Raw genomic sequence first — 25717 nt, forward strand, 5'->3', positions numbered from 1 at the left:
AACAACCCGGCCCTCATATATTTGTTTTTATTATAAACTAAATGAGGAACCAGTTTACCCAGCCTGCAGTAGTGAAATAAAGTCTAGCTCCCCAACTCTATTCTTCCTCTTCTTTTGGGGTTGGGGGGCTGTGAAGACAGTCACTCTCCTTTTAAGTATCAATCAACCCTGGAACATATATTAATACAACACAGCCCTTGCCAATGCCCTGTGTTGTTTACCCCCCCCCCCCTTTCTTAATGGAATTAGACGCAACTTCCCTTAATTTTACAAAGCATCGCACTGATTTTGCCCACTCAAACAAAAGCTGTTACATGCAAATTAACTCTGTGTTTGCCTTTTAGTTAACATCAAGCATTCCAGCTCCCATGGAGGTTCATGATCAGGATAACAGAGAAGAAAAAACATCCCAAGTATGCAGAGTACATGTATCTTCTAAAACTTCCCTAATTACTATGTACTTAATATGGCAAACGCTGAAATCTTGCTTGCTTTTTAGTCGACACAAAATGGAAGGGAAAATTCTTCAGTTTTACCAGAAGTTTTATATACTAATGAAGGGAAGTCAAGCCCTCGGAGCAAGGTAATTTCTTTTAAGTATTCATTACATATTGTACAGGGTTGTCAAAATGATTTGAAGCAGGAGATATTTTGATAGTAGAGGGCACTGGGGGCAAGAGGCCCCTATCATGGGGGGGGGGGAGGGTCTGGTAACCTGACAGGCCCCCAGTGAGGTCTTACTTTCTCCAATATCATGCTCAGATCTGACCTACTAATATTCGAAGTAGCCGGTGCAGTATTTAAAATAGTCGGTGAAATGCACCGGTTGTCGGCTTATTTTGACAACCCTGATTTTTACTATGGCAAATTTTTAATTCTGTGCTTGCTTTTTAGTCCACCACAAATGATGGGCCGGTTTCCACAGGTTTAATGAATGAAAGAGAGTCGAGTTCTCAGAGCGAGGTAACTTCACAAATTTCTAATGTATTTTCTCTCTAATACTTTCAGACTATGCATAACACCCCAGGGGGGTACTCCAGGGTCCCTTGCCAAGGCACTTTATTTCGTTTTTAATACCCAAAAATATCCCATATCTTAACCAAATCATCCCAAAAAATACATGCCAAATTTTCCACCCAAAATCTGGAATCAAACATTTCAAACTCAAAAAAATCCTTTGACAATCCCCATCATTATCAAGCTGGAGTACCCCCCCCCCCCCCACTGGGCATGACACAATTTTGCTAATACCGACAATCTGCTTGCTTTTAGTTAACAGCAAATTCTCCAGTTTCAACAGAGCATCGCGACATTAGTGCAGAAGAGTCGGGCTTCCTGAGCAAGGTAACTTCTTGAACTTTCTCTATTATAATTTATTGTACAAGAAACATGCTGAATACTGTGCTCGCTTTTCAGTTTACACCAGATGAAGTGCTGGATTCCTCAGGTCCAATTGAAGAAGAGTCAAGCTCTCAGAGCAAGGTAATTTTGAATACGATTTAGCCATGTGTGACTTTGTGCCAAACATTAAGACTGCTCTGCAGACTCTTTGATGGCTTTTGTGTTTCATTTCTGCTAAAAAAAAAAAATAGAAAGCATATTGTTAGACCATGAGTGCTACCTTATTTCAAGTGTGCTAAAAATTGCCTTCCACATGGACATGCTAGGCACAGCCATGGACAGGAAAAGGGCTGCAATGTTCTCGCTTACTCACACGCTCCCCGCTTAACTAACCCTAAGAGACAAAACATGAGACTAAACTGTCTGATTGTTTTCATGGGTAATTATTTTCTCTCAATACCTTTACTAGGTAATTTTAAAAGAAACCTGTGATAACTGCAATGCTCTCAGAAAAGAAAAGAAAAAAGTGCAGAGGAAACTAAATGCAGTGGAAGCCAAATTGGAAAAATTAACCCAAAAAAAGAATGAAAACCAGACTGAGTGGGCAAAAGCATTGGAAAGTCTTAGTACTTCACCTGTGGCAATGGTATCATCAGGTAAGAAATCTCTTGAAGTTTATATATTGTAAAGACCAATAACAGGGTCATTTAATCAACAAAACCAAATCAAACTACGTTGTAAATTATGAACAATCAAAAATAAAAACACTTCAGATGTTTGCACCAGACAATGCAACTACATGTATGCTATGCTCTGGTCAGAAACATATGCCATTTGCTGTTAATGGCTACATAGCCACAGATACTGCAGTGTCAATGAAAAAGAAAATGTATTAACCAAAGTAAACAGCTTTCAACATTATGTAATCAGCTACATTGTACTTATGTTGCTATTAACAGAAACCCAGACATGCGCTGAGGACATAGAGGACAAAGCACCAGAAGTGCCTTTAATTGAAGACGCCTGTATGGATTATGAAAATGAAGAAAATGAAGACAACAAAGAAATAAATGATGAAGACCCACCCTGGACTCCAGAGGAAGTCGATAAGGCTTACATGAAGGCAGGAGATGATGATATTGACCAAAGTGCAAAACCAAGGTACAAAGAAAACTGTGAAATAAAAAAAAAACATACATGTATACATGTATATGTAAGATAATCATCATATACTATGAAAGTTTAAAATCTTAGCAAACACTGTCAGCCATATATTTCTCTTAGTGGATATCAACTCCACAAAATTTATGTTATTTATTTATTTATTTTGTAGGCTGAGCTGTCATGGGAAGAATGTACGAGAGGAGCCAAAAGCAATTGTATTCCTCTCCAAACTTCTTCTCCTTTTTCAGTACTGTCACCATTGTTTTGCAACAAATCCTACACTAAATGTGCTCCAGACAGGCACCATGTTAACTATTGAATCCAGCTGCAGCAGTTGTAAAGGTACCTTTCAATGGCAGAGTCAGCCGTACTTACTTGGAAAGTTCCCTGCTGGAAATCTACTTTTGAGTTTTGCTGTACTATGTGCAGGAGCATCCATAAACAAAGTGCTTTTGGTATGTAAGCACATGGGCTTGCTTGTTTATGGCTACCACACATACTATTACCATCAAAGGCACATGTTGTTCCCAACTATAGTAAAATACTGGCGTACATACCAGGACAAGATCCTGCAATCCTTGAAGGGAAAAGAAGTGACGCTGGCAGGTGATGGAAGACACGACAGCATGGGGCACTCCGCCAAATATGGCACTTACACAATTTTCTGCTGCACTGTTGGTCTAATAATTCACATTGTTCTCCTACAGGTAATTGTAAACAAACATGTGTTATAAACTAAATAAACATGTACATATTTCTCATAATAATTGTCCTTACGCTATGTAAATAAATGATAAAGTTATACAATAGTTGAAGTTACATAGACTGAAACATAAAATGGTAGTCCCAATGGACCCTCCACCCTCCTGAAAATTCCAATTCATTTGAATCCAATTTTTTTGGTCTCTGAAACCCCCACCCCCCAGCCATCAGGAATTTTCAATCTCTTCTAAAGCAAGTATGGACATTTTCTGAAACCACACAATTAATACGAATACAGTGACTACTGACAGCAAAATTTCTCTTTGTTCTCATCATCAGGCAAATGAGGCTGGAAGCAGCTCTAAAATGGAATTTCTGGGCCATCAAAAAGCTTTTGCCTTTTTGCTTGGTACAGGTTTAATCATCAAGTCTTTTATCTCGGACCGTCACACATCAATTGCAAAATGGATGCGTGAAGAGTGCCCAAGAAGATGCAGAGAGTTGGGAAAGCCTGTAATTGACCACTTCTTCGACTTGTGGCACATTGGCAAAAGTAATAACCTTATGGCACAAATTTTTAAAAAACCTAATATCATTAAAATAATAAGTTAATACTCTAAGTAGTTAATTACCTTCTATTGTTAGTAGAAATTAAGTCATTATAAGAATAGGTAGACTGATGATTTAAAGTTATCTAGTAATTGCCATAACATGGAAATAAGTTGATTACTTCACTAAGCACATAGTAAAAATAGTTCTGTATTAGTAGCTAATTGTAGCCTTAATTGCTAGACAGAAGATCAGTTGAACATAATGACAACACCTCACCTCACTATAAATACTGCAATTTTTTCTTTGCATTGCAGAGATCCAAAAGGTCTTGACTAAACTAAGCAAAGAGAAAGGGTGTGAAACAATTGGAAGGTGGCGAAAAGCTTGTGTGCGCCACTACTACTGGTCAGTGACTTCTACGAAACCAAAGCTGGGTGACGTAATTCTTGCCAAATTCAAGGCTTTTCTCTCGCACATTATCAATAAACATAAGGATCTACCCAACCAGATATTCAACAAGTGTGCACATGGGCCAATAACCAATCCACGTGTATGGTTGACTAAAGGTATAATACAGTATCATACTTTGTTCCAATCCACATTAATCACCAAAGATTATGGATTTGTTGCTGCAAATGATCCCTATAAATATTATTTGTAGGAAGCAAAAGCCAATACCAAAAAATAACATTAATTAGCCACAAGAACATTGTTGCGAAGAAATTATTCAACATGACACGAGAGTGCGACAGAGAAAAAAATAATCTGAGTCCCCAACAGGAATGAAATCCATGGCCTCCCAAACACCAGTTGAACATTGTATAATGTATGGAAACAAAGTGCGCTATTTAGACCAATTATTCCACACTATTCACCTTTTTATTTATAAAAACAACCATGACAGTCTAAATGTCTTTCTCATAAAAGTATATTTTAAAATTTGAACAGGTTCCCTTGCATATGAGAAACTCTGTGATGTGTTAAGCAACAAATTCCTGCTGAAAGGCATTAAACAATCTTCCCCAGATGCACAGACAAGTGCTCTGGAAGGCTACCACTCTGTGGTTAACCACTTTGCTCCCAAGATGCTGGCTTATTCCTTTCTGGGGATGCTTTGTAGGTGAGTGTTTTGGGAATTGTGCACCTTGATAAAAAAGATGGAGTACAAAGTGTTCATGTTTAAACATTTGAAGAGTTAGATATCTATTTTTACTAACCTCTTATCACATATTATATTGCCAAAGAAAACCTGTCAAAATGGAAGAAAAAAGATACTGTTGAGTCAGCCTGTTCCACCCATTTTTTCTGAACAAAAAAACAAGCACCTAACACGACTTTGACCTGGAGTAATACGATAATAGCATAATAATAATAGCATTATCTAGAAAACACTGTCAGCCAGGACTCAAAACCAAAAGTTGCTTAAGAAGTGAGTGGCCTTGCAAATGATATATGTTGTGGTTTAATTTTTTTCTTTGGTTTAAAATTTTTCAAACCAGTTTGATTTTTATTTTTCATGAATTGTCTTATGTTCATTAACATAATCTGTAACAAAGGGAAATAAAAATCAAACTGGTTTGAAAAATTTTAAACCAAAGAAAAAATTAAACCACAACATATACTTAGAACTCAGACTCTATTTAACTAGATTTTAGTGGTATTTAATAATAATAATAAATTATTGTAAGCAACTCACCTTATTTCAAAGTTCCATAAATGTGAGCCAGCATTTTATACTTAAAAGGTGTAACTATTTTTTCCCAGGACAATCCTTTCTGCTATCCACTTCAACTTTAACCTAAAGAGAGAGAACAAAGTTGATGAACAGGGAAAAGCAAAGCTCAAAGTCACCTATCCTAAGTTCAAAGAAGGTGAAGCCACAGTTCGAGAAGTGAAAGTGGAGCAGAACTATGGTAACTTGATGCACCTCACCTAACATTAACTTGATTTTCAAGAGAGCCTATATATTCTTTGAACATTTTATTACTAACTGTGTACCACTGTCTGTTTTTCTTTAACTTACCCCAGATTATGTTGCTGAAATATACGAGACCATGTTAACAACACCACGTGAAGCCTTAAAAGCTCTAAGAGCAGAACTGGAAAATCAGGTCCCAGAAGCCCTGCATAGCATGTTACCTGAAAAAGAGGATAAAGAACAAGCTAAATCAAAATATCGAGCAAGAAAAGAAAAAGAAACAGTTCCATGTCCTCCAACATGCTCAGGTATGTGGTAAATGTCTCCTGGTCAAACCCACTAAAGCCACAACAGGAATTCCATAAGTGGTAAAATTATTAGATTTACTTTGCCATTATACAAGGTACTGTGAATGACACACAGTAGGACTGGTTAGCAACATACAGTGGAACCCCGATATAACGATCTTCGATATAACAATATTCCCGATATAACGATGAATATGTTATGTCCTGGCAATAGTAAAATGTATGGGACGGAACCCCGATATAACGATTCCTTGATATAACGATATAATTTTACTGCCCCCTTGGCATATCATTATATCAGGGTTCCACTGTACAATGTATTTTTGTTTCCTCCATGCAGATACTGAACTTCAAGCACTCACTAGACAGTCCAACTTGTCAACAGCTAGTAAAAAACCAAGAAAAAAACCAGATTGTTCCAAGTGTGGCAAGCCAGTCAAAGGCCACAAAAAAGGGCAGTGCAGTGGTTCTTCCAGCTCTCTCTAGAAATGAAAAAAAAGTTTTGTTATATTGAGGTGTTACATGCATTGTTATGCTGAAAACAAACTTTGTATAATATATGTTTTCCCTAAAAACACTTCTTAAGTGTATGTTGCAGTTTCAATGTGTTTGTCTAATAGGAAGTATAGTTACAGTAGGATGACTGAAACCCAACGACAGGAGGTGTCCATCTCACAGAGGTGTCTAATTAGATAAAGTAAGCTAGATTTCATGATCATGCATAATAAAAAAAAGTTCAACAACAGTCTTATCCAGAGAATTGTCATAATGTAAACAATGTTTATGTACTAGGTCTCTGTATATCCCTTTTCATTAATCTGAAGACAAGGCTAGTTGCCATGAACTTTTTAATATAATGTTGTGTCTGAACCTAGTATTTTGAAAAGTTAAGCAGGATTTCCCAAACAACATTTTATAAATTCAGGTCGGCAGTTGTTCTTAGTTACTTTCAAGGAATTTAAGTTGAAGTTAAGGTTCTTCAAAGTAAGGCATCACATAATCTTGCTTTTCAGTTAAAATATCTAAATAAAATTAAATCACTAGCCCAAGCTTGCATGGGCTATTAATAGTGATGTCATAAGCAGCAACACTCATTTATTCAGTTTCCTTGGGGCTTATAGAGTTTTACCATACAGTGCTCCAAAATTCAAGATATTCAAAATGAAATAAAACTTTCAATGATATCTAGTACCTCTGTAAACATGAATTCTAGAATTCTACATGTAGATGTAGTCCACTTTCAATCCTTGTTCTTGATTTTAGTCGCTAGGCTGGTGATTTTACTTCCAATTTAGTCACCAACTCCAACTTGTTAACTCCGTGGTGGCCTAATGGTTAGTGTGCTGGACTCCAGATTGAGCGGTCCAGCCGGGGTCACTGGTGTTGTGTTCTTAGGCAAGACAATTTTCTCTTATAGTGCCTCTCTCCACCCAGGTGTATAAATGGGTACCGGCAACATATAGCTCGGTGCAAACCCTTGCGATGGACTAGCATCCAATTATTCAGGGGGGAGAAGAAATATTCCTAGTGGCTTAATGCTACAGAAACCAGGATAAGCTCCAGCAGTGTGGGCCGCTCAGCTTGTGGCTTCTTCTCCAAAATTTTACTCGTCGTGGCACAGACTTCCCAAGCTCAATAGTCGTCTTTTTGATGTGTTTTGAAGGCAATTTGGACGGTTGACTCTACATACATGGTGTATGCGACAGCTGGTGTATATAGAGAAATGTATGGCTAAATAACAATCTATTTGAAAATAAAGTTTACCTACCTCAAATGTGTCACTTACTTGTGTCTTGTACCAAATTTGTACCCATTCCGACGCCATTTAGTGAAGTTATTCGAAGTCTATGCCTCTCCTTTGAATAACTTCCCTAAATGGCGTCGAAATGGCTCCAAATTCGGCACAAGACACAAGTAAACGACACATTTGAGTAAGGTAAACTATATTTTCAAATATATAGTTATTAACTGATTTTAGAGAATCCGTGTTTTACCCATACATTTCTCTATAATTTTTTATACACAAGCTGTCACATACACTACGTATGTAGAGTTGGCCCCCGAAGGGCCCTCAAAACACATAAAAAAGATGACTATTGAGCTTAGGAAGCCTGTGGTCATGGCAACTAAAATGGTCTTAACTTGGAGGGTGGTCTATGGACATCCATCAATCCTCCTCCTCATAGCCGTGATACTGGTCTATGGTCGGGAATTCTTTCCGTATGGCATTGTACACACAAGAAGGGAGGGGAAGTCTTTTCGATGAACCAACATATTCCCACACCATTCGCACAAACTGGCGGTATGCAACAGATCTTAGGAATCTATGGGACGAGAAAAATTTCAACAGATAAGGAAACAAGTTTCTACTCATTGCTTAGATGTTCACTTTAATCTGTGGGAAAGAAATGCAGAAAAATATTGACAGAGTGAATTGATTGCTATGCATATGCACATAAGTGATCCCTTTGTACAGTGTATAATCAATTATCTGTTTTGACTAACATAAACACTGCAAATGGGGTGACTATACACAGGATAAGTTTGAAAATAAAATATTAAAACTCACTCGTTCTCCGCCGTGTTGCCTTGAGCAAACAAGGTTGCATAGGACTTATTTTGTTTTGTTTTAAGCCCTATTGCTGCCGTACCCAGAACCCATCGATTTAGGCAGACACTTTGAAAACCTGGGTGTACTGTTATACATTCGTCGCCTCTATCAATCTCTTCCATTCTTTCTGTGCATTTGTTCACCTCCATGCAGCACCTACACTCTTCATGTCGCACGACAAATTCCAATGAACAGTGGGAACACTTACACCTAACAAAACAATTATACAAACGAACTTAGATACCTAACAATTGTTTACACTAAATCACATCAATAATATTGCCCTTAAAATTGTTGGGATTGAAGCATGACTGAGACGCTTTGTTCCAACACAGACACTCCTGGTAATCTATAACCTGAAATCATGCCCTTCCTCGCTACTATTACAACCACTAATACTACTACTACTACTACTACTACTACTATACTTCCGTCTTTGCTACCACGCTTCCGGCTTACAAAGTTCTTATCAACTATCTTCTAATCCTCCAAAATCTGGGCATCAGTAAAAGCAATAAGATCATAAAACTGACAAAACAAACCACCTACCAATCTTCTAAGTCTGTTTCGCCGGCAAATCTGCTCAGGAGCATATCTTCCTCTTCTTCCTCTTCGGCTATTTGTTGGGCATAATGAGCGACTTCCTCGGGGTTGGCAATGGGCTCGGCGCTCTCATCGTATGACGTTAAATCTTCATTCGCCGAGCAGAAGCTGGCCTCTGAAGACTTAGAGGACTCTTCGCAGTCGCTTTCGGACAAATTTTCGGACAACTCAAGCTCTGAATCGGCAGACATTAACGTTCAATTTTTCAAGAAAAACAACTGAAATCAACTGAGAATCGACTGTATCTATGTCACGTGTTAAGTCTTTGACGTCATAGAGAGACGTGCCGCTGTGAAACACGCGGGCTCAACTGGAACCAGTTTCGAGTAATGGCGGACGAAAAATTGCTGTTTTCGGAGCTAAAAATTTTGATGAAGGAAGGCTTCTAAATTTTTTTTTTCACCATGAAGGCATTGAATGTTACCCGGTAAGTTGTTCTATGCATAAAAAACTTAAAAAAAAAAATATGAAATTTGGTCCTAGTGGCACTTGAAGCCCTAACAGATTTCAAGTGTAACTCTCTGAAGGCAGAACAGATAGAGTGAGCGACAATGCGTAATAATTTTGGTTCCGTGAAGATGTTTTTGTTGTTTTTCGAAAACAATATTCCAGAGATGTTGGAATGTTTACAAAAGCGACCGATCCTATCTGCCGTAAAACAGCTCTTGTCGGTGAATTCCTTTTTTTGTGTGTGTAAGCTGAAATAAAGGGACGGCATCCAGTACAACTAATAAATATATGTTCGCAAGCGCCATCTCACCTTGCTACTAAAAGCATTTTTATCTCAACACGGCGAAGTTTAAATACAGGCTGTACATATGTACAATTTTTCTCCAGACGTTTTTCACGCCTTGTGGAAATCCGAGTCTCGAATTTGCCGCCAACTACAAAGAGTGGTTTGACAGTTCGACGACACATTAGTTTATTTAAATTAGGGGGCGGCTGGCGGCCGGTTAAATAAATGTATCAGGCGTTCTTTTTTCCCTCTCGCTTTCGTAAAAAGAAAAAAGAACGCCTGATCGCAGGTTATACATAATAGACACGGAAGTTTATTTCACAAAGTGTTTGCTTTAGATCGCGGAAAAGCATCGCTAGATTTCATTCCAGTGTAATATAATGTGTTTTGAATGGAGGCAAAATGGGAACAGTAGCTTCCATAGCTGCAATTCGCTTGCAAGACGCCGGGGAAGATAGAGTATTCCATCTAGCCGACAAGGATGATTCGAAGCAGCCTGGGCAAAATCGTTGTGTCGTGGTACATGTTCCTCGCGATGTTTCTCAGTGTATCGATGTCTTGTTCATCTGCGACGAGTGGGGATCCTCGAAGGGAGGTCTGTCGACTTTCAACAGAGAGTTTGCGGTGAATCTGGCTAAAGCATCAACAGGCAAGATAAAAATCCACTGCTATGTTTGCAGTAGCAGCGAAGAAGACAGACAAGATGCGAGCAAACAGGGAGTGAATTTGATCACCGCTCGGCGTGTCCCAGGATCTGTTGATCTCATGGAAGGACTGAAAATGCCGCCATCAGATCTTCCATATCCTCATGTCGTCATTGGACATGGAAGAAAGTTTGGAAGTGCTGCTCATTTTATTTCGGACAGGGCAAAATGCTGGTGGGTTCAATTTGTTCATGTATTCTGCGAAGACCTGGGTAAACACAAACTGGAAAGAGGCGCCACATCAGATGCAATTGAAGAAAGCGAAGAGAAGAGTGAACGAGAAATAGAGCTTTGCGAAGCAGCCGACCTGGTTGTTGCTGTGGGCTCTCTACTACAAAGAAAATACAGCAAACTGCTTCCAGACATCAGAGTAGAAGTTATTACACCTGGAATGTTTGAGAAGTTTGTCATTCAAAGGCCGGTCAAATTTCTACCAGCAGAGGAGTTTAGTGTCTTTATGTTTGGTCGTGGAAGTTTTGAGGATTTTGAACTCAAGGGTTATGACATCATCGGAAGGGCGCTTGCTTCTCTTGGGAGGAAATATGAACTGACTTTTGTTGGCTCTCCACATGGTGAACAAAAAAAATTACAGAAGTGGTTTCTTGACGAAACAAAAATAGCAAAGAACCAACTAAACATCCGTGGCTATTGTGACTATGAAAAAATGAAGAAGATGTTTCGTCAAGCTGATGTAATAGTCATGCCATCCCGCACAGAAGGCTTCGGTCTGGTGGCCCTGGAAGCAATTTCAGCTGGTGTCCCTGTTCTTGTGTCCAGTGAATGTGGAATAGCTAAAGCATTAGAAGGAATGAAAGGTGGGAAGTCTGTGGTAGTCAATTCCGATAAGCCAGAGGAGTGGGCGAGAAGAATCCATGATTTATCTGAGCTGAAAGCAGAAGAGAGAAATGCCCATGCTATTCATCTCAGAGAACAGTATGGAAAAATTTACAACTGGCAGAAAGAATGCGAGCGATTTAAGGAGATGATACACGAGTTAGTGCAAAGGCCACGTAAAGCTGTCCCCTTAAATCTTTCATTGACAGGTATGTATTTATTAATTATTTTCACCAACGGTAAGAATAATTCCGTTTTACACACTATTATAGTAAGTGGATGGCATTAGTAGCTGTTTGATTTGAACAGATGTCTCTTTTGCGCTCAACATGAAATTAGGGATGTCCAGAGAATGTACCAAAAATTTAGGCTATTGTAAAAATTTTGCAGTTACCATTATAATGTGTGGTTCCAGAAAATATCCATACTCCCCCCCCCCCCTCCCCCCCCCCCCCACCACCACAGAAGCTATTGGAAATTCCGGCCGGGAGGAGGGGGTCATTAAGACCCAAACCTTTAAAGCAATGTATGAAGCTACATTGGAATTTCCAGAGGGGTGGGGGAATCATAGGGCAAATCCCTTCCACTGGGGGGGGGGTATGGATATTTTCTAGAACCACACAATCAAAATAATAAGAAATTAAAATTATTTATATTCTCTCCCATAAGATCAAGATGGAGAAGTGACTGTGAAGGTAGAAGCAGTTGTCTCTTTAGATGGCAATGAAGCACAGATGAACAAAAACACCATGCAACTAACAGGTGTGTGCTTGTGCATTATATACTGTGTATCTACGTGTAGATATCATTTACAGTCGAACCCCTATTACCGATAAGCGGCCACCCATGGGGAAATGGTAAGAGATTGGACGCTTAATAGGAGTTTGTCAGGAATTAAAATCACTTTATTGCCAGAAAATCAAAAGCTTAGCTTTAGTGACAACTGCAGAATCAGTCAAGACAATAATGAGTGTTTGTTTTTTTCCATCCTTTTGTTTTTGGTAATGTCCAACCACAATTTTGTTTTGTCCGACCAAGATGGTGGGACATACATGTATGTTCTTTCAAGTGAAAAAAATATTTGCAGCCCTGGTTGTGACTTTCTATTTCGGAATCTTATCTGGCAAAACTATGTATGTGTTGTGGTTTAAATTTATCTTTGGTTTAAATTTTTTTAAACCGGTTTAAATTTTATTTTTCATTGTCTCAAATTCATTATCATAATCTGAAACAAAGGGAAATAAAAATTAAACTGGTTTGAAAAATTTTGAACCAAAGATAAATTTGAACAACAACATATGTATTAAATACTCGATGTGATGGCGGAAAGGTGGATGCAGCTGCTTAATACAGGTGGTGCTCAATCTAACAGTATTATACAGCTAACAATACTGTTGGTACTTTGACAACTGGCCTTTTAATAGAGGGTGGCTGCTGAATACGGGTTTGACTGGATATTACATGTACATCTAGTTTGCATTTGGTGCAAGGAAACTTTTATAGTGCCCATATGCATATTTACCCTGACTGGGCACCTTGTAAAATGTAGAAGTAGTCTAGCTAGTTATATAATAAGGTCCTTTTAGCAGAAACAGAGTATCTGTTATTTTTTTCTAAGTTAGGCCTATTTAGTATTATCACAACCACATTTCACACTCAGGAACAGTTATGTTGCATATAGCTTAAAGTATGCAGATTTTGCACAGACAATAAATATAAAAAAAGCTTTCACTTACAGTAGCGGCATTTAAGGTATTAAATTTCATTTTTTATCTCATCAGGTCAAGATGGAAAGTCAATTTCTACCACTTCTTCAACTGCTACTGGAGCAAAAGGGAAGTCATCAACAGGTGTGAATCTGTAATGTTAAGGTATCAGTGTACCCCAAAATTGACCATTTTAAAGAAAAATATATTTTGGTATTTTCGGGTAGATCTCATTAAAGTGCCTATGAAGTGAAAATTGTTTTTGTTTAGTTATAATATTTACCTTTCGAAAAACATAATTCCAAAATTTCAAACGTCTAGCTTTAAAACTAATGATTTTACAAGCGCTCAAAGTTTGCAATTTTTCCCTCAAAAATGGTCATTTGAATCGCGCGGTCAAAATACCACGTGACTATAAGCTCTGACGTCATTTGGGTGCCTCAGTCAGATCGTACTATGGCGGACGTAAAGAAATCAAAGAGAAAACCGCGTGGGCGATATTGCGTTGCTGGCGCCCCTAACCAGCAAAGTTGTCAAAATACTACGTTTACACCTGGTATACGAATGTATGGCTTCCCTTCTGATCCGGCTGTGAGGGTTAAATGGGTCCAGTTTGTCCGTAAACACAGACACGATTTCAAAAATCCCACATCGAAATATACATCGCTCTGTTCGGCACACTTCGAAGACTCGTGCTATGTGCGAAGCCCATCGATTCTTAGCAGCATGGAAGCTCAGGGTCTGAAGATGAAAGCGTTCCTTAAGAAGGACGCTGTACCAACGAGAGATTCTGTAGTTCCCCCTGTTCCACAAGAATTGAGTTCGCGAAGCAAACGACAGGTACGTCAGATTTTTGCATATTTCATGTGTTTGTAAAACCTGTTGGAAATTTATATTGAAATTACCCGCGATCGTTAGCTAGATCAAACCTTTACTACATCGTTTTGTTTCTGCTTTGCTAATGTCTCGGTTTCATTTCAAGGTCTCATTGTGGCTCTGTCATTGTTTGAGAATACTCTGAATGTTTTGGTTGCTTCTCATTCCATTTCTTCCTCAATTCATTCGTTCTCAGGCAGTAGAATCAACGAGCTTTAGATGTGTTATCATACATGTAGAATCTAGATTTGAAACTTTGTCTATGACTTCTTTTGGCGAGGTTTTGGTTAAGCTGTATGAAAACATATGTCTTTGTGATTTATTAAATCCTGAAGAAAAGGACTTGCAATCTGTCCAAGATCAAGGTGCTGTTTCAACTTGACTGATTATAAAAATAGTACTAGTAAAAGCACCTACAATAATTGTAGCTAAAAGTCTTCTTTGAATATATATTAATGTTATAAACTTAGATTTATTGCTGGGAAACAAGTTGTGTACTGTGCACTTAGGGATGTTATACAATAATTATTTTCAGAATTCGTGTTTCTTCATAATTTATTTGAAAGTGACATAATTTGTAAAATATTCATTTTATGTATTGTAGTTGAAACGTGATGCACTCTCGGAAGAAGCCTTCCCAACCCCCAAAAAGCAAAAAAGCACGGTCACGATGTCAGCAGCTTCTTGTGTGGAGAGCACTTCTAGTGCCCCGCCACCACCAACGCCACCATCTCCAGAGTGTGAGGAAGAAACCCCACAAGCCTCAGTACCTCCACAAGATGTGGAACACGAAGATGTGGAGCCACACATTAGTGATGAGTCAGGCACACCATTACAAACTTCGTTTGTGATGGACACTTGTTCTGCCACCTCCCACGTTGACAACACACCCCTTTCAACAATCACAAGTACTTTAGTCGAAAACACAAATTTTATTAGTACACCTGTTTCAACACTCAAAGGCTGTAAAGGGTGTACCAGGTATCAAGGGAGATGCCACAATTTACAGCGTGCCAATGACCGGTTGCGGTTAAAGGTTTCCAAACTACAAGAGAAAGTGGCTAGCCAGAAGGAGACTATCAATGAACTTGAAAAAGTAAGACATTAATTATTTTTCCTTGTTTTAGATGTTGTTGCAAAGAAGCTTAGTTGTGCATTAAGATTAACCATATTCGTCTTCCTCAGGGCTTGTTCATTTTTGGGTTAATTTATTATTTCTTCTTTGGTGTTTGTTACTAACATTGAACTGAAAAAAAATATTATTTTCATATTTTCTTGACATGAAACGCCTTGATTGCGACAGTTACTATAATGTTTGTAATTAAAAATATTTGTATACATGTACATTCAAAAGAATGCAACTGCAATAACCTATTTTGGTTTTTATTTAGTATTTACCAGAGGAAGTTGAAACCGAAGAAGAAACAGATGAACAAGAAAGTACATGTACCAAAGAATCCATGTCTCATTCCGCAGATAATTTTGTCTGGACCAGCACTGGCCCTGAATCAGAGGATGAAGATGTCAATGTAGATGATAATTGGCACCCAACAGGAGAAAGTACAGGGGATGAAGGTACCACTGAGGACGAGGATGAAGGTTTAGAAAATCAAAATTACATCAAGTAAGTTGAGCTATATTTGTTATTTATGTTGCATTTGTATGTGGGTTCAGTATTTCAAGCAAGCTAAAATCGAACATGTAGTTAAAATTGAACCCAAATTTTTATCTAATTTTACTATTTGTTGGCTTTTGGTGTATAAGTAAGCTTATATCTTGTTTTCATATCAGTTTCTTCTACATGTAAGTGTAATTTTTGCTCCCTGCCAAGGTAAAGAAACCTACATGTACACCAATTCAAAGGCTTATTAATTTTTTAAAAAACGTTTGCCCATTTTTTTCATTTCTGCTAATGGTTTATTGAGAGTGGTGGGAATTAGTTATTTTGATCTGCTGGAATTCCTTGTAATTGACACCTCGGTTACCATTTATAAGCATTACATGTATCTGGAACCTATGCATGATTGTGATTGTGAAGTCTGGATACATTTTATTTGTTGTTGTAACCACACATATTTATTTATTTTTTCAGTGTTGACCCAAATGCTCCAGACTTCCACTACAACCAGCCAAAATTTATTGTGTTTTACGAGATGCTTTTGAAGATTTTCTTGCTGTTCTGCTTCAACTGCAAAGCAGCAAATCCCCAGTTACCATGCGACAACAAGGCACAATGGTGACAGTGAAGCAACAGTGTATGAAATGCATTAAAGGCTATGTGTGGAACTCACAAAGTTTCATGCCACATGGTAAATACCCGACAGGGAATGTGCTGCTGAGTTTGGCTGTGGTGATGGCAGGGGCCTCAATAAGTAAGGTTCTGCTGGTATTTCGTCACCTGGGGCTGTCCTGTTACTCCGCACGTACCTTCTTTTCACACCAACGGTCATTCATTTTCCCAACTGTGTTCCACCACTGGGAAACATACAGAGCTGGTCTTGTCAGTAAGCTCAAGGACATGAAAGATGTGGTTTGGTCTGGAGATGGGAGGTTTGACTCCATGGGGCATTCAGCCAAATATGGCGTCTACACAATGTTTTCATCCACCATAATGAAAATTGTGCATTTTGAACTTGTTCAGGTATGTAAGTTAGCGTGTACGAGAATGTAAATAGCCAATATCTTTTTAATAATTCCTTGTATACATATAAGTGAATTTAAAAACCTTAGTTGAATTAGCATGGTATAAACGAATATAATACAATACCAATTGCTGGTCGATTTTTATAATTTTATAATTATTATTATTAATAATGTAAAGCCACCAGAGTTATCAACTAAATAATAACACTCTATGGTGAAAAGGGCACCCAACCCTTTTAATATTTTGTAAAGTATCTTCAGGTCAAAATTAAGAGTTGCATATAATTTTTAGTGCATCTTTCAGTGACAATGTAATGTCCATTTTATAGGCAAATGAGACTGGTGGCAGTCAGCCGACAGAACTTGAGGGGGCAAAGAGAAATTTCAGATTTCTGCAGCAGCTGGGTTTAACCATCAGTGTGTTTATCTCTGACCGCCACAGAGGAATCGCCAAGTGGATTAGAGAAACTTGCCCAGACACCACACATTATTTTGACATTTGGCATGTTGCTCGTTCAGTGACAAAGAAGCTCCTAGCAGCAGGCAAGGAGAAAGGCTGTGAGGTGATTAAAGAATGGTCAAAGGGTATCAGGAAACATTTATACTGGAGTGCTACTTCAACTAAACCTGGATTCGGAAGCCTTATACTTGCCAAATGGAATTCATTTATGCGGCATGTTGCAAATAAACATACAGACCACCCTGATCCTCTCTACCAAAAATGTAATCATGAAGAACTTCAACCAAGAAAATGGATCAAAATTGGTGAGCCTTTTCTATTTGCTTTATCACAGTCATTATAGCGTGCTGCAAAGGCCCATGTGGGGTGTTGTCAGTAGTTATAATTATACAGTTGTATTAACGTGATAGTCTTATAGTACATAATTCATGTACTTGAAAGTCCCCAAAAATGGGGGAAGAAAAATATTTTGCAAAAATGTACAGTTTGCTTTTATTTCACAAATATGATAGACCCTTTTGTAATACATTCGAAAGAGTTTAGTTATGAAAAAAGTATTGTCGATGGAAATGCCAATTTTTACCTCATGGTCCAGCCACAATATCTATCCATTTTATTTTGTTTATTGAAATTACAATACAATAAAGGTAGCACTCTCATAAATGATGAATGTGCAGTTCCAGAAAATATTCATGCCCACCCCACAGAAGGTCATTGGTAATTCCAAAGGGGGTGGGGGGGGGGGGGGGGTTCTCGAAAGCCATAATTTTTAAAGCAATGTATGGGACTTAACTGGAATTTCCAGAGGGGTGTTGAGATTCAAACCAAAAAACCTTCCATAGGAGAGGTATGGATATTTTCCGGAACAACACAATACCAATCCATGTGCACAATACACCCAAAAAATTGTAAGTTGCTTGTTCTTGCAGGTACAGCAGCCTATGACAAACTGAAAAGTTTGCTAACCAGCACACAGCTGTTGAATGACATTAAAAAGCTCTCCTCAGATGCCCAAACCAGTTGCTTGGAGGGATTCCATTCTACCCTTAACCACTGGCATCCCAAAATGATTGTTTTCTCTTGGTTGGGAACATTTTGCAGGTATAAGAGCATTATGTGGGTTACTATAAACCTTTTCATAATTGAAGGGCTAAGCGCAAGAAACGCACTTTGTGTTTTGGCCAAATTAAAAAAATGTCACAAACGACTCCAAATTTCGCATGCAAGTTCGTTTACGTGTGCTTAACATTGATCTGTATTCAAATTCGCTGAATCTAGCTTCGTTTTTTAGAAATTACGTATGCAAAGAACAAAGGCGTTTTGCAAAGCTTACATTCTCCACAGTCAGCCAGCAGCATGAGTTTTTCGACACATCGCGTGTAAATCTTTCCTTCTAGCGTTATTTAACTGTCCGGGGAGGTTGAAAAACGTGTCAGAGCCATGCTTTTTAGTTCCTTAGCCACCATTTTGAGGATTCGCTTTACGAAAAGGACTGGATAACACATTGTGACGCGATGTCACCTGATAGGTGTCACGTGAGAGGAAAGAGAGAAAAAAAAAAATGGCCGTTTGTTCCTGAAAATCATTTGAAGCCTTTGGTTAGTTTTAGCGTAAGTGCGGCTGCCAGGTGGTTGAAGGACATCATTAAGTCTGAATACCCGTAAGTTTACAGCATCGCTCGAAGAACTGAGTGATGTTTCTGCCTTTGTTTTGTACAACAGCGCTGTTTAGCGCTTCGGAAAAAACGTTGCGAACAAGGTAGTTTTGAGCCTGGCCGCACAGAGAGTCTAAAACAAGAGGTTTCTTGCCGGGAACTTCGTCAACGCGAGTTTTACAGGGTCCGCTTGGGTTCTGCCGCGACAAAGTTGCCGAGAAGTGACCTGGTTTTAGACTTTAAAAAATTCTTTATATGTTCCCCAGGGGACGTTCCCTCGCAAAATTATTTTCTGTGTCTCATTAAATATTCATCAATCAATAAATCAATCAATCGATTCGTGCCTTAGTTTATCTTGTTTTCGGGGGATTTTGTAGATGTGTGATGATGTAAGGAGTGGAGATAGAAGTGAGAGCAAGCCGGCGGCACTCAACTGAAAGCAAAACTAGTATAATGTGACAACACGAGCAAGCGTATTCAATCAACAATCAGTCTTTATTTCACTTTCACCTCGGCAAATTACAGCTAACGGTAACACTAAACAGAGTAAAATAGTCTTGCCCGAAACAACAAAAACTAGCTAACCGCAAGCAGACTGCAGAAAAGCTAGCTGCAAGCAAACTGGCGTGAAAGCTTAGTTGCATTAAAAGCGCGATCTATAAAAGGTTGAGGCTGACTCTGATCCTAAACTTAACTTGAAACGGCTTAACTCCCTAATCCCTTGGGGTTAGTGTTAAACTTTATTTTATTTTTTTTTTTATTTTTTTGCGTTAGGGCTAGGCTTTTGCGTTAGGGCTAAGTCTGTAACCCTAATCTGAAACTCTAACCCCGACCCTACGGCCTTGGGGTTACCTTTTGCGTTAGGGCTAGGACTGTAACCCTAAAAATTTAGCTGACTTCATCGTCTTGAGAAACAAAAGGTTTCCTTTGTTTATCGTTTGTAAAAGAAAAGTCAAAAGACGCCGCACAAGCAAAAACCTTGTCTTTTTGCATGTGTTATTTTTCGAAAACGAAGGAAAGACCAGCAAAACTAAATACAGGGCAGTGTTGAGCACACGTAAACGAACTTGCGTGCGAAATTTGGAGTTGTTTGTGAGAATTTTCAATTTGGCCAAAACACAAAGTGCGTTTCTTGCGCTTACGCCTTCAATTGTAATAAACACATGCAAATTGTCTTGTAGTTAAAAGTGAGAGTGGGGAACAGGTATTGTGTGATGTGCATGTTGACATGCACACAATTAGGAGCTACAGTAACAATATCCAGTGACAAATTTCAGTGCTGATCAACAATGATTTGTGTGTGTTAATTGCATAAATGCATTATTTTTAATCTTTTAGGCACATTCTTGCAAGCCTCCATTTTAATGAGAACCTTCAAAGAGAAACTCAATTGACCAAAGATGGTGAGAAGTACTTCAAAGTTACATATCCCAAGTACAAACTTGGCGAGGAGGTTGTTCGGGAAGTAGCTTCACCACCTACCTATGGTAAGTCAAACCATTATTGCAAGATGGATGGCAAAACTGAAGGATTTCTGTTGCTTTCTTTTTAGGACCCTTTACTCATTTTTCCTTTTAATTATACATTTGGAATCATTTATTATTTTGTATTTGTGGAATTTTGTAATTTGTTTTTTCTTGATTTAAAAAGAGGATTGTCATGGACTTAGTTGTATAATTATCTTGATTGTATTTCCTGATGAAAGTTAATATTCTCCCTTCATGTGTTTTGTAGGCTATGTTGAAAATGTGAAAAAACTTCTGTTTACCTTGACCAAACCTGAGATGACGGAAGTGTACAACAGATATTCTACGAAGGCACCAGAACCACTAAGTGCGCAGTTTAGTGACCGAAAGGATAAGCAGTCTGCAGTGAAAGCATACAAAGAAAAATGTGCAAAAGGCAGTACTCAACTTTTCCCAACTGGTAATATTTTCTTTCTTATATTTTAGGTATTACTCTAGGTGTCCTTTTATTACAGTTATATTACTGTAATAAAAAAACACTTCAAACAAAACTCAAGGTTTACTTGACAAGCATAATGGAAAAAATAAAACCAGCAGGCTGAACTAGTTTTTTTATTGTAGGTGCAGAGCAAGACATTTTGGAGCAAAGCGCTTCCACTGCGGCGAACACTGAAGTAAACACTGGTTCCAGAACCACTAGAAAGTGTTCCAAGTGCAGAAGGCCAGGCCACACCAGGAGAAACTGCCCCACATGAATGGACTTAAAATATGTTACTGTATTCTATTTTGGCAGATCACATACATGTAAACATGTCTGCTCTAAAGTGCATGAGTATGCCAAAGAAATTTTCTAAAAATTAAGCTGATAGTATACAGATTATAGTTCCAGTTTTGTTTCTTTTGGTCGTCAAAGTCAAGATCTTGGCTGTAAATTATAATGAAAACCACCCTCTCTTTTTTGAAGAACGGGGGCTTTAGTTGCAGTAGGATTAAAATGAAAATATTTACGACTTGTATTGACCTTTGATTGTTGTACATTAATCACCTTGACACATAGCAGAAAACTTTGGATTTTTCTTTTCTTATCACAACAATAGACAGCAAGAGAGTAGTCCCATACACTCAAAAAATGGATTCTGTTTTAATAATTGTACACTCTAAACAAGTTGTTCACAAGTTTTCTTGAGAATGCACTTCGGTTTTATGTTTAAAGAAGGATCTCAGGAAGACAACATCTGTTACAGCTTAAAATTATCAGCTTTAAAACCAAAAAAATAGAGTTGACTCCTATTAATAAAGTTAAACTATGCATCATCATAGCCTCTTGACTGTCTGTGTGGGGTTGAGTAGCGTGCTCTTATGTTGTTATAGATGCAAGCTGGGAGCGGTCTTCTGTTCTCCCATCCCATGTAAGAAAACAGCCAGCGAATGATCCATCGAAAAGCAACTGCCCGGATGAATCTGTAAAATAAAGTGACTATCAAACTTGCCATCCCTTCACTTGCTTACATTTCAATTAGTTCAATTGATACATTACTCTTGTCATTTATCTGTAGCCCGAGAGGTGAGGTGGGGGGGGGGGGGGAGGAATGAAACATTTTTAGGGTTTTAGGTAGGAAAAATTGTCAAGTCACTTTGTGCAGAGCCTCGCCTGCAAAAAGTTTAAGTTCTAGCAAGTGTGCTTTGCAGATGGTTTGAGGAATAAAAACGTTTTCAGTTTCTTATGTTTTTCTTTGTAATATTTAGAAAATTCAAGGGTCAGAAGTTTGGCATGTGATTTTTTAAGCCAAAAAATATCATGGCAGAATTGAACTCACTCATTCTCGGGAACTCCGGTTCGACGGCGGTACGTTCGGCCATTCTTGTCCCTCAGTAGTGGGGCGACTTGAAGAAGCACTGTTCTATTTGTTAGAGCCACGTAATCGTCGTGTTGTGTAATACAGGTGATGCGTTCAGTTGATCCATCAAAGGCCATTTTAGCAGACGCATTCGCGACTTCCTTACAGCAACGAAACTCGCGCGCACCAACTAAGTTTTCATCATTGCATAGTTCACAATGGCACCTGAAGGACAAAGTGGAAGTCAAGATATACGTGAGCTTAACACAGAAAAAAATATCGAGAAATACATGCTGTAAGATACTTTACTTCCGGACCATTGCCAAAAGAAAGTTCGATCCTTTATGATGTAAATATTGACATACCCAGCAAGTCGGGTTTGTCTATGAGATTTCGCAACTTAAAGTCGGGTATTACAGCGTAAAAGTTAACGATAAACAAAACTATATACCAACCACGAGTTGACCGGCACTTCTCTTTCGTATCTCGCTTCCAGTGCCGCTGGTGTAAGGCCGTCTTCATCAGCTTCATCGACTTCATTCTCTTCTGCATTTTCATCAGCGTCCTCGGCTAGCGGTTCGTCTTGGTAAGGCGTAATTTGGCTGTAAATTACCTCGACGTCTTCTTCCTCTCCCTCACCGGTTTCATCGTCTTCGGGGCTGCTAGATATTTCCGAAATGTCGCTCATTTCTGTATCGCTCGACATCTTTTTGTACTGAAAACACTCCTTGATCACTAGAAACTTTGAATGCGTAAGCAAATTCGAGGCACCCAAGTGACGTCACGGCCCGGTATTTTTGGATTAAACTCGACCCATTCCCCTGACCATTTTTTAGGGGAAAATTACAAACTTTGAGCGCTTGTAAAATCGTTAGTTTTAAAGCTAGACGTTTGAAATTTTGGAATTATCTTTTTCGAAAGGTAAATATTATAACTAAACAAAAACAATTTTCACTTCATAGGCACTTTAAGACCTTTCATTCAAAAAAAAGAGCATGAAAAAAGATTGACTCTACACAAAGTTATGAGCTAAAAACTTTTCTTGCTATTAATTATTTGATATTGATAGCTGTCAACAGGCTGTCTAAAGAAGCGCAGCGATCTACCATTGCATGATTATCACAGTTCTTTCGAGGAGATGCTTTGGGCGTTTTGCGCTGGCAAAATGCATAGTTTTTCAGACGTGAAAGAAGACAAATTTTTCCATTCCTTTCTCATGTTCAAAGAATGCTGCAACAACGAGAAAAGACTAAAAATTTGGCAGATGCACTACTAGATAGCGAGTCAGTGAATTAATTTTTCGCCGCTTAAAGCGGTAACGCCACAACCCGGCATCACGACCAGTTGCTCGGCTTACATTGGGACCTTTACGATGCTTGCGACTCCACGTTTTTGTTGTTTTAAATTTAACATTTCTAAAACTGTTGAACTGAGACGAAAATTGTTATAAAGCAAGCGGTAGAAATAAAATTATGCAACAAACTGTTTCCGACCAGAAGCAACATCTGACACCGCTTTGAACATGTTCTTAATTGTTAAAGTAAAATGAACCTTCATTCTATCGCTCAACGCGTGGTCATTTTCACACGTCTTGTTTAATTAATCTCATAAAAGCGGAAGTACGCCCCAAAATACATTTTCTTTCGTATCTCGTAAATAAATTTTCGAAGAGAGGGGCGCGCATTTTAAGTTCGTTTTCAATGGGGTTTCAACAATTTTCGCTGAAATTTGGCAAGAATGTTGCCCGACAATTGAGCAACAAAACTGTGCCGGCGAATTTTAACTTTTTTCCTCTTTCAAAAGTTATGGCTGTTTTAACGCAGAGAATAGTTGTTCCTTGCACTCTTAAAGTTTAACTGCGTGTCAAAAACAAACCAGACAAGTAATCAATATTCCCCGACACAGTTTCTTAGAAAAATGTGTGAAGAACACATAGCGATGCTAATCGCTTTTTCCCACTCAAATTTGTCCGGAAACGAACCCGATTTATGAGCCTCTGTACTTTTGGAAATAACACGCTCTTTTTGGATAACATTAATATTTTTACTTAAAGTAAATATATCTCCGTAATCTACATTTCCTAAGCTTTCAGAAAATATATACTTAGCTGGGGTTTGCGTTAATTACCAGACGGTAAGGCAGCTCCAACGCATGATGGTCATTTGGGTTACACTGATACCTTAAGGCTCTGTTCACCACCTCCCTCCCTCCCCACTCTTTGAACTGCCCTAGCTCTCTCTATACTATAGAGCTCAGTACAACTCAGTATTTTGCACCCCTATCTTAAATCCCCTTAATCAAAGTTGAGTTAATCCAGGACTAAATATGAACAATAAAACAATCATGTTGAGGTAACCTATAATATGTTATGGGTGTGATTTGCCACTGGCTTTTCTTTTTCTTTTTATACTAATTTTTTGTTGGCATGTATTATAATAAAACAGCAAAAAATACTCAACAGTGTGTTTAAAGTATTTTTTTTATGTGAACTAGCCAACCCCCCCCGTCCTCCCTTATGTACCTTTTTTAAAAAAAGTCTGATAAACTTTTGCTGAATACCTCCTGAATAGTCATATGATTAGTGCTAAGTTTACTTTTGAGCTCATTGTACTTTTGTTTAATGAAAGGGCTTCTCCAATCAGTGCATGTACAACCAAAAGTCCAGGATAATGCATTAATTTTTTTTTCTCCATCACCCTTAGAACAGAGAAGAAATTCAGCTCCACCCACGACAAGCAAAACAAGATTTAAAAAGAAGAACAAAGTTGGAGGGTTAGCAACAGGTACCTGAATGCTTGTGTGTCAACTCTATGTACAGACATTTGTTTTAAATGAGTTAGTACACAGTGTGAACCAGCAAGGCATGTGAGCTATCCTAACCAGAATTATTCTAAATCACAATAAAAGGCTAACTGCAAGCTACCTTTAACTGTTAGTATAAGGCTAACCAAAGTGCTATTTAGACTAACAAAGTGTTGTTTAGGCTACCCTGAATGGCTAGTATGACATAATGACTCGTAAGCCACAAATCCCTTATTCCAATATAAAGGCTTATAACTGCAAGCTACCTAAGCTAACTGTAGACTAATTTTTTATAAGTTTCATTTAAGCTAGCAGCATCCATTTGAACTCAACAAAAATTTATTATTTATTTTGCTGTTTGGCTAATTATGGTGGGCGGCGCAGTGACCTTTAATGGTTAGCACACCCGACTCTGGATCAAGCAGTCCAGGTATGAGCCCAGCTGAAGTCATTGTGCTGTGTTTGTGGACAATATGCTTTACTCTCATAGTGCCTCTCTCTGTACCAGTGTCATTATGCTGGGAGGGTACCCTGCGATGGACTAGCATCCCAATAAGCTCTTGAGCAGTATGGGTCAACTGGATTGAGGCTTTCCCCTTCTGTTAATCATGCCATACATACTGGTATGTTAGGTAATATGTTTTATGACATCATGATCAGTGACGATGCATTGTCCATTCCCATCAAATTCAGATAAAAGTACAGCTTCACAAACCTCAACAGAATACAGACAAGAAGACTCTGCAATAGGTGTGTTCAAACATTACATGAGCAACAGTGCTGTTTAAGTACAGATGCA

General features: G+C 38.4%; 5 protein-coding genes and 1 pseudogene across 6 annotated transcripts in view; 4 read left to right on the plus strand and 2 right to left on the minus strand.

The window, feature by feature from the left end:
• LOC144665183 (uncharacterized) overlaps positions 1 to 25717 on the plus strand; it is a 320693-nt gene that overhangs the window by 65239 nt on the left and 229737 nt on the right. The window lies entirely within an intron of this gene.
• On the plus strand, positions 1901 to 6471 carry LOC144666520 (uncharacterized). Its single transcript, XM_078527942.1, has 9 exons — positions 1901 to 1997; positions 2301 to 2502; positions 2675 to 3212; positions 3547 to 3760; positions 4074 to 4325; positions 4708 to 4879; positions 5524 to 5672; positions 5788 to 5985; positions 6326 to 6471. The coding sequence occupies exons 1-9, from the start codon at positions 1985 to 1987 to the stop codon at positions 6469 to 6471; spliced, it is 1884 nt and encodes a 627-aa protein (XP_078384068.1). The 5' UTR covers positions 1901 to 1984.
• Positions 8105 to 9390, minus strand: LOC144666521 (uncharacterized). Its single transcript, XM_078527943.1, has 3 exons — positions 9146 to 9390; positions 8555 to 8806; positions 8105 to 8309 (listed from the first exon to the last, which is right to left on the minus strand). Exons 1-3 carry the CDS (start codon positions 9388 to 9390, stop codon positions 8153 to 8155), a joined length of 654 nt encoding a protein of 217 aa, XP_078384069.1. The 3' UTR covers positions 8105 to 8152.
• Positions 13636 to 21033, plus strand: LOC144666522 (uncharacterized; annotated as a pseudogene). The gene is made up of 9 exons (XR_013573208.1): positions 13636 to 14019; positions 14660 to 15151; positions 15447 to 15679; positions 16148 to 16696; positions 17028 to 17463; positions 18088 to 18259; positions 20166 to 20299; positions 20547 to 20738; positions 20900 to 21033. The product of XR_013573208.1 is annotated as an uncharacterized LOC144666522 (transcript).
• Positions 20880 to 23052, minus strand: LOC144665378 (uncharacterized). Its single transcript, XM_078526623.1, has 3 exons — positions 22572 to 23052; positions 22096 to 22341; positions 20880 to 21739 (listed from the first exon to the last, which is right to left on the minus strand). Exons 1-3 carry the CDS (start codon positions 22820 to 22822, stop codon positions 21583 to 21585), a joined length of 654 nt encoding a protein of 217 aa, XP_078382749.1. The 5' UTR covers positions 22823 to 23052; the 3' UTR covers positions 20880 to 21582.
• Positions 25606 to 25717, plus strand: part of LOC144665399 (uncharacterized) — a 38291-nt gene continuing 38179 nt past the window's right edge. The window contains exon 1 of the mRNA XM_078526656.1: positions 25606 to 25668. The gene's annotated coding sequence lies outside the window, so the exon portion shown is untranslated. The remainder of the gene's footprint in view (positions 25669 to 25717) is intronic.

Source organism: Oculina patagonica, chromosome 9 (genome assembly GCF_052425735.1).
Source record: "Oculina patagonica isolate OP01 chromosome 9, crgOcupat, whole genome shotgun sequence".
NCBI classification, from domain to species: Eukaryota; Metazoa; Cnidaria; class Anthozoa; order Scleractinia; family Oculinidae; genus Oculina; species Oculina patagonica.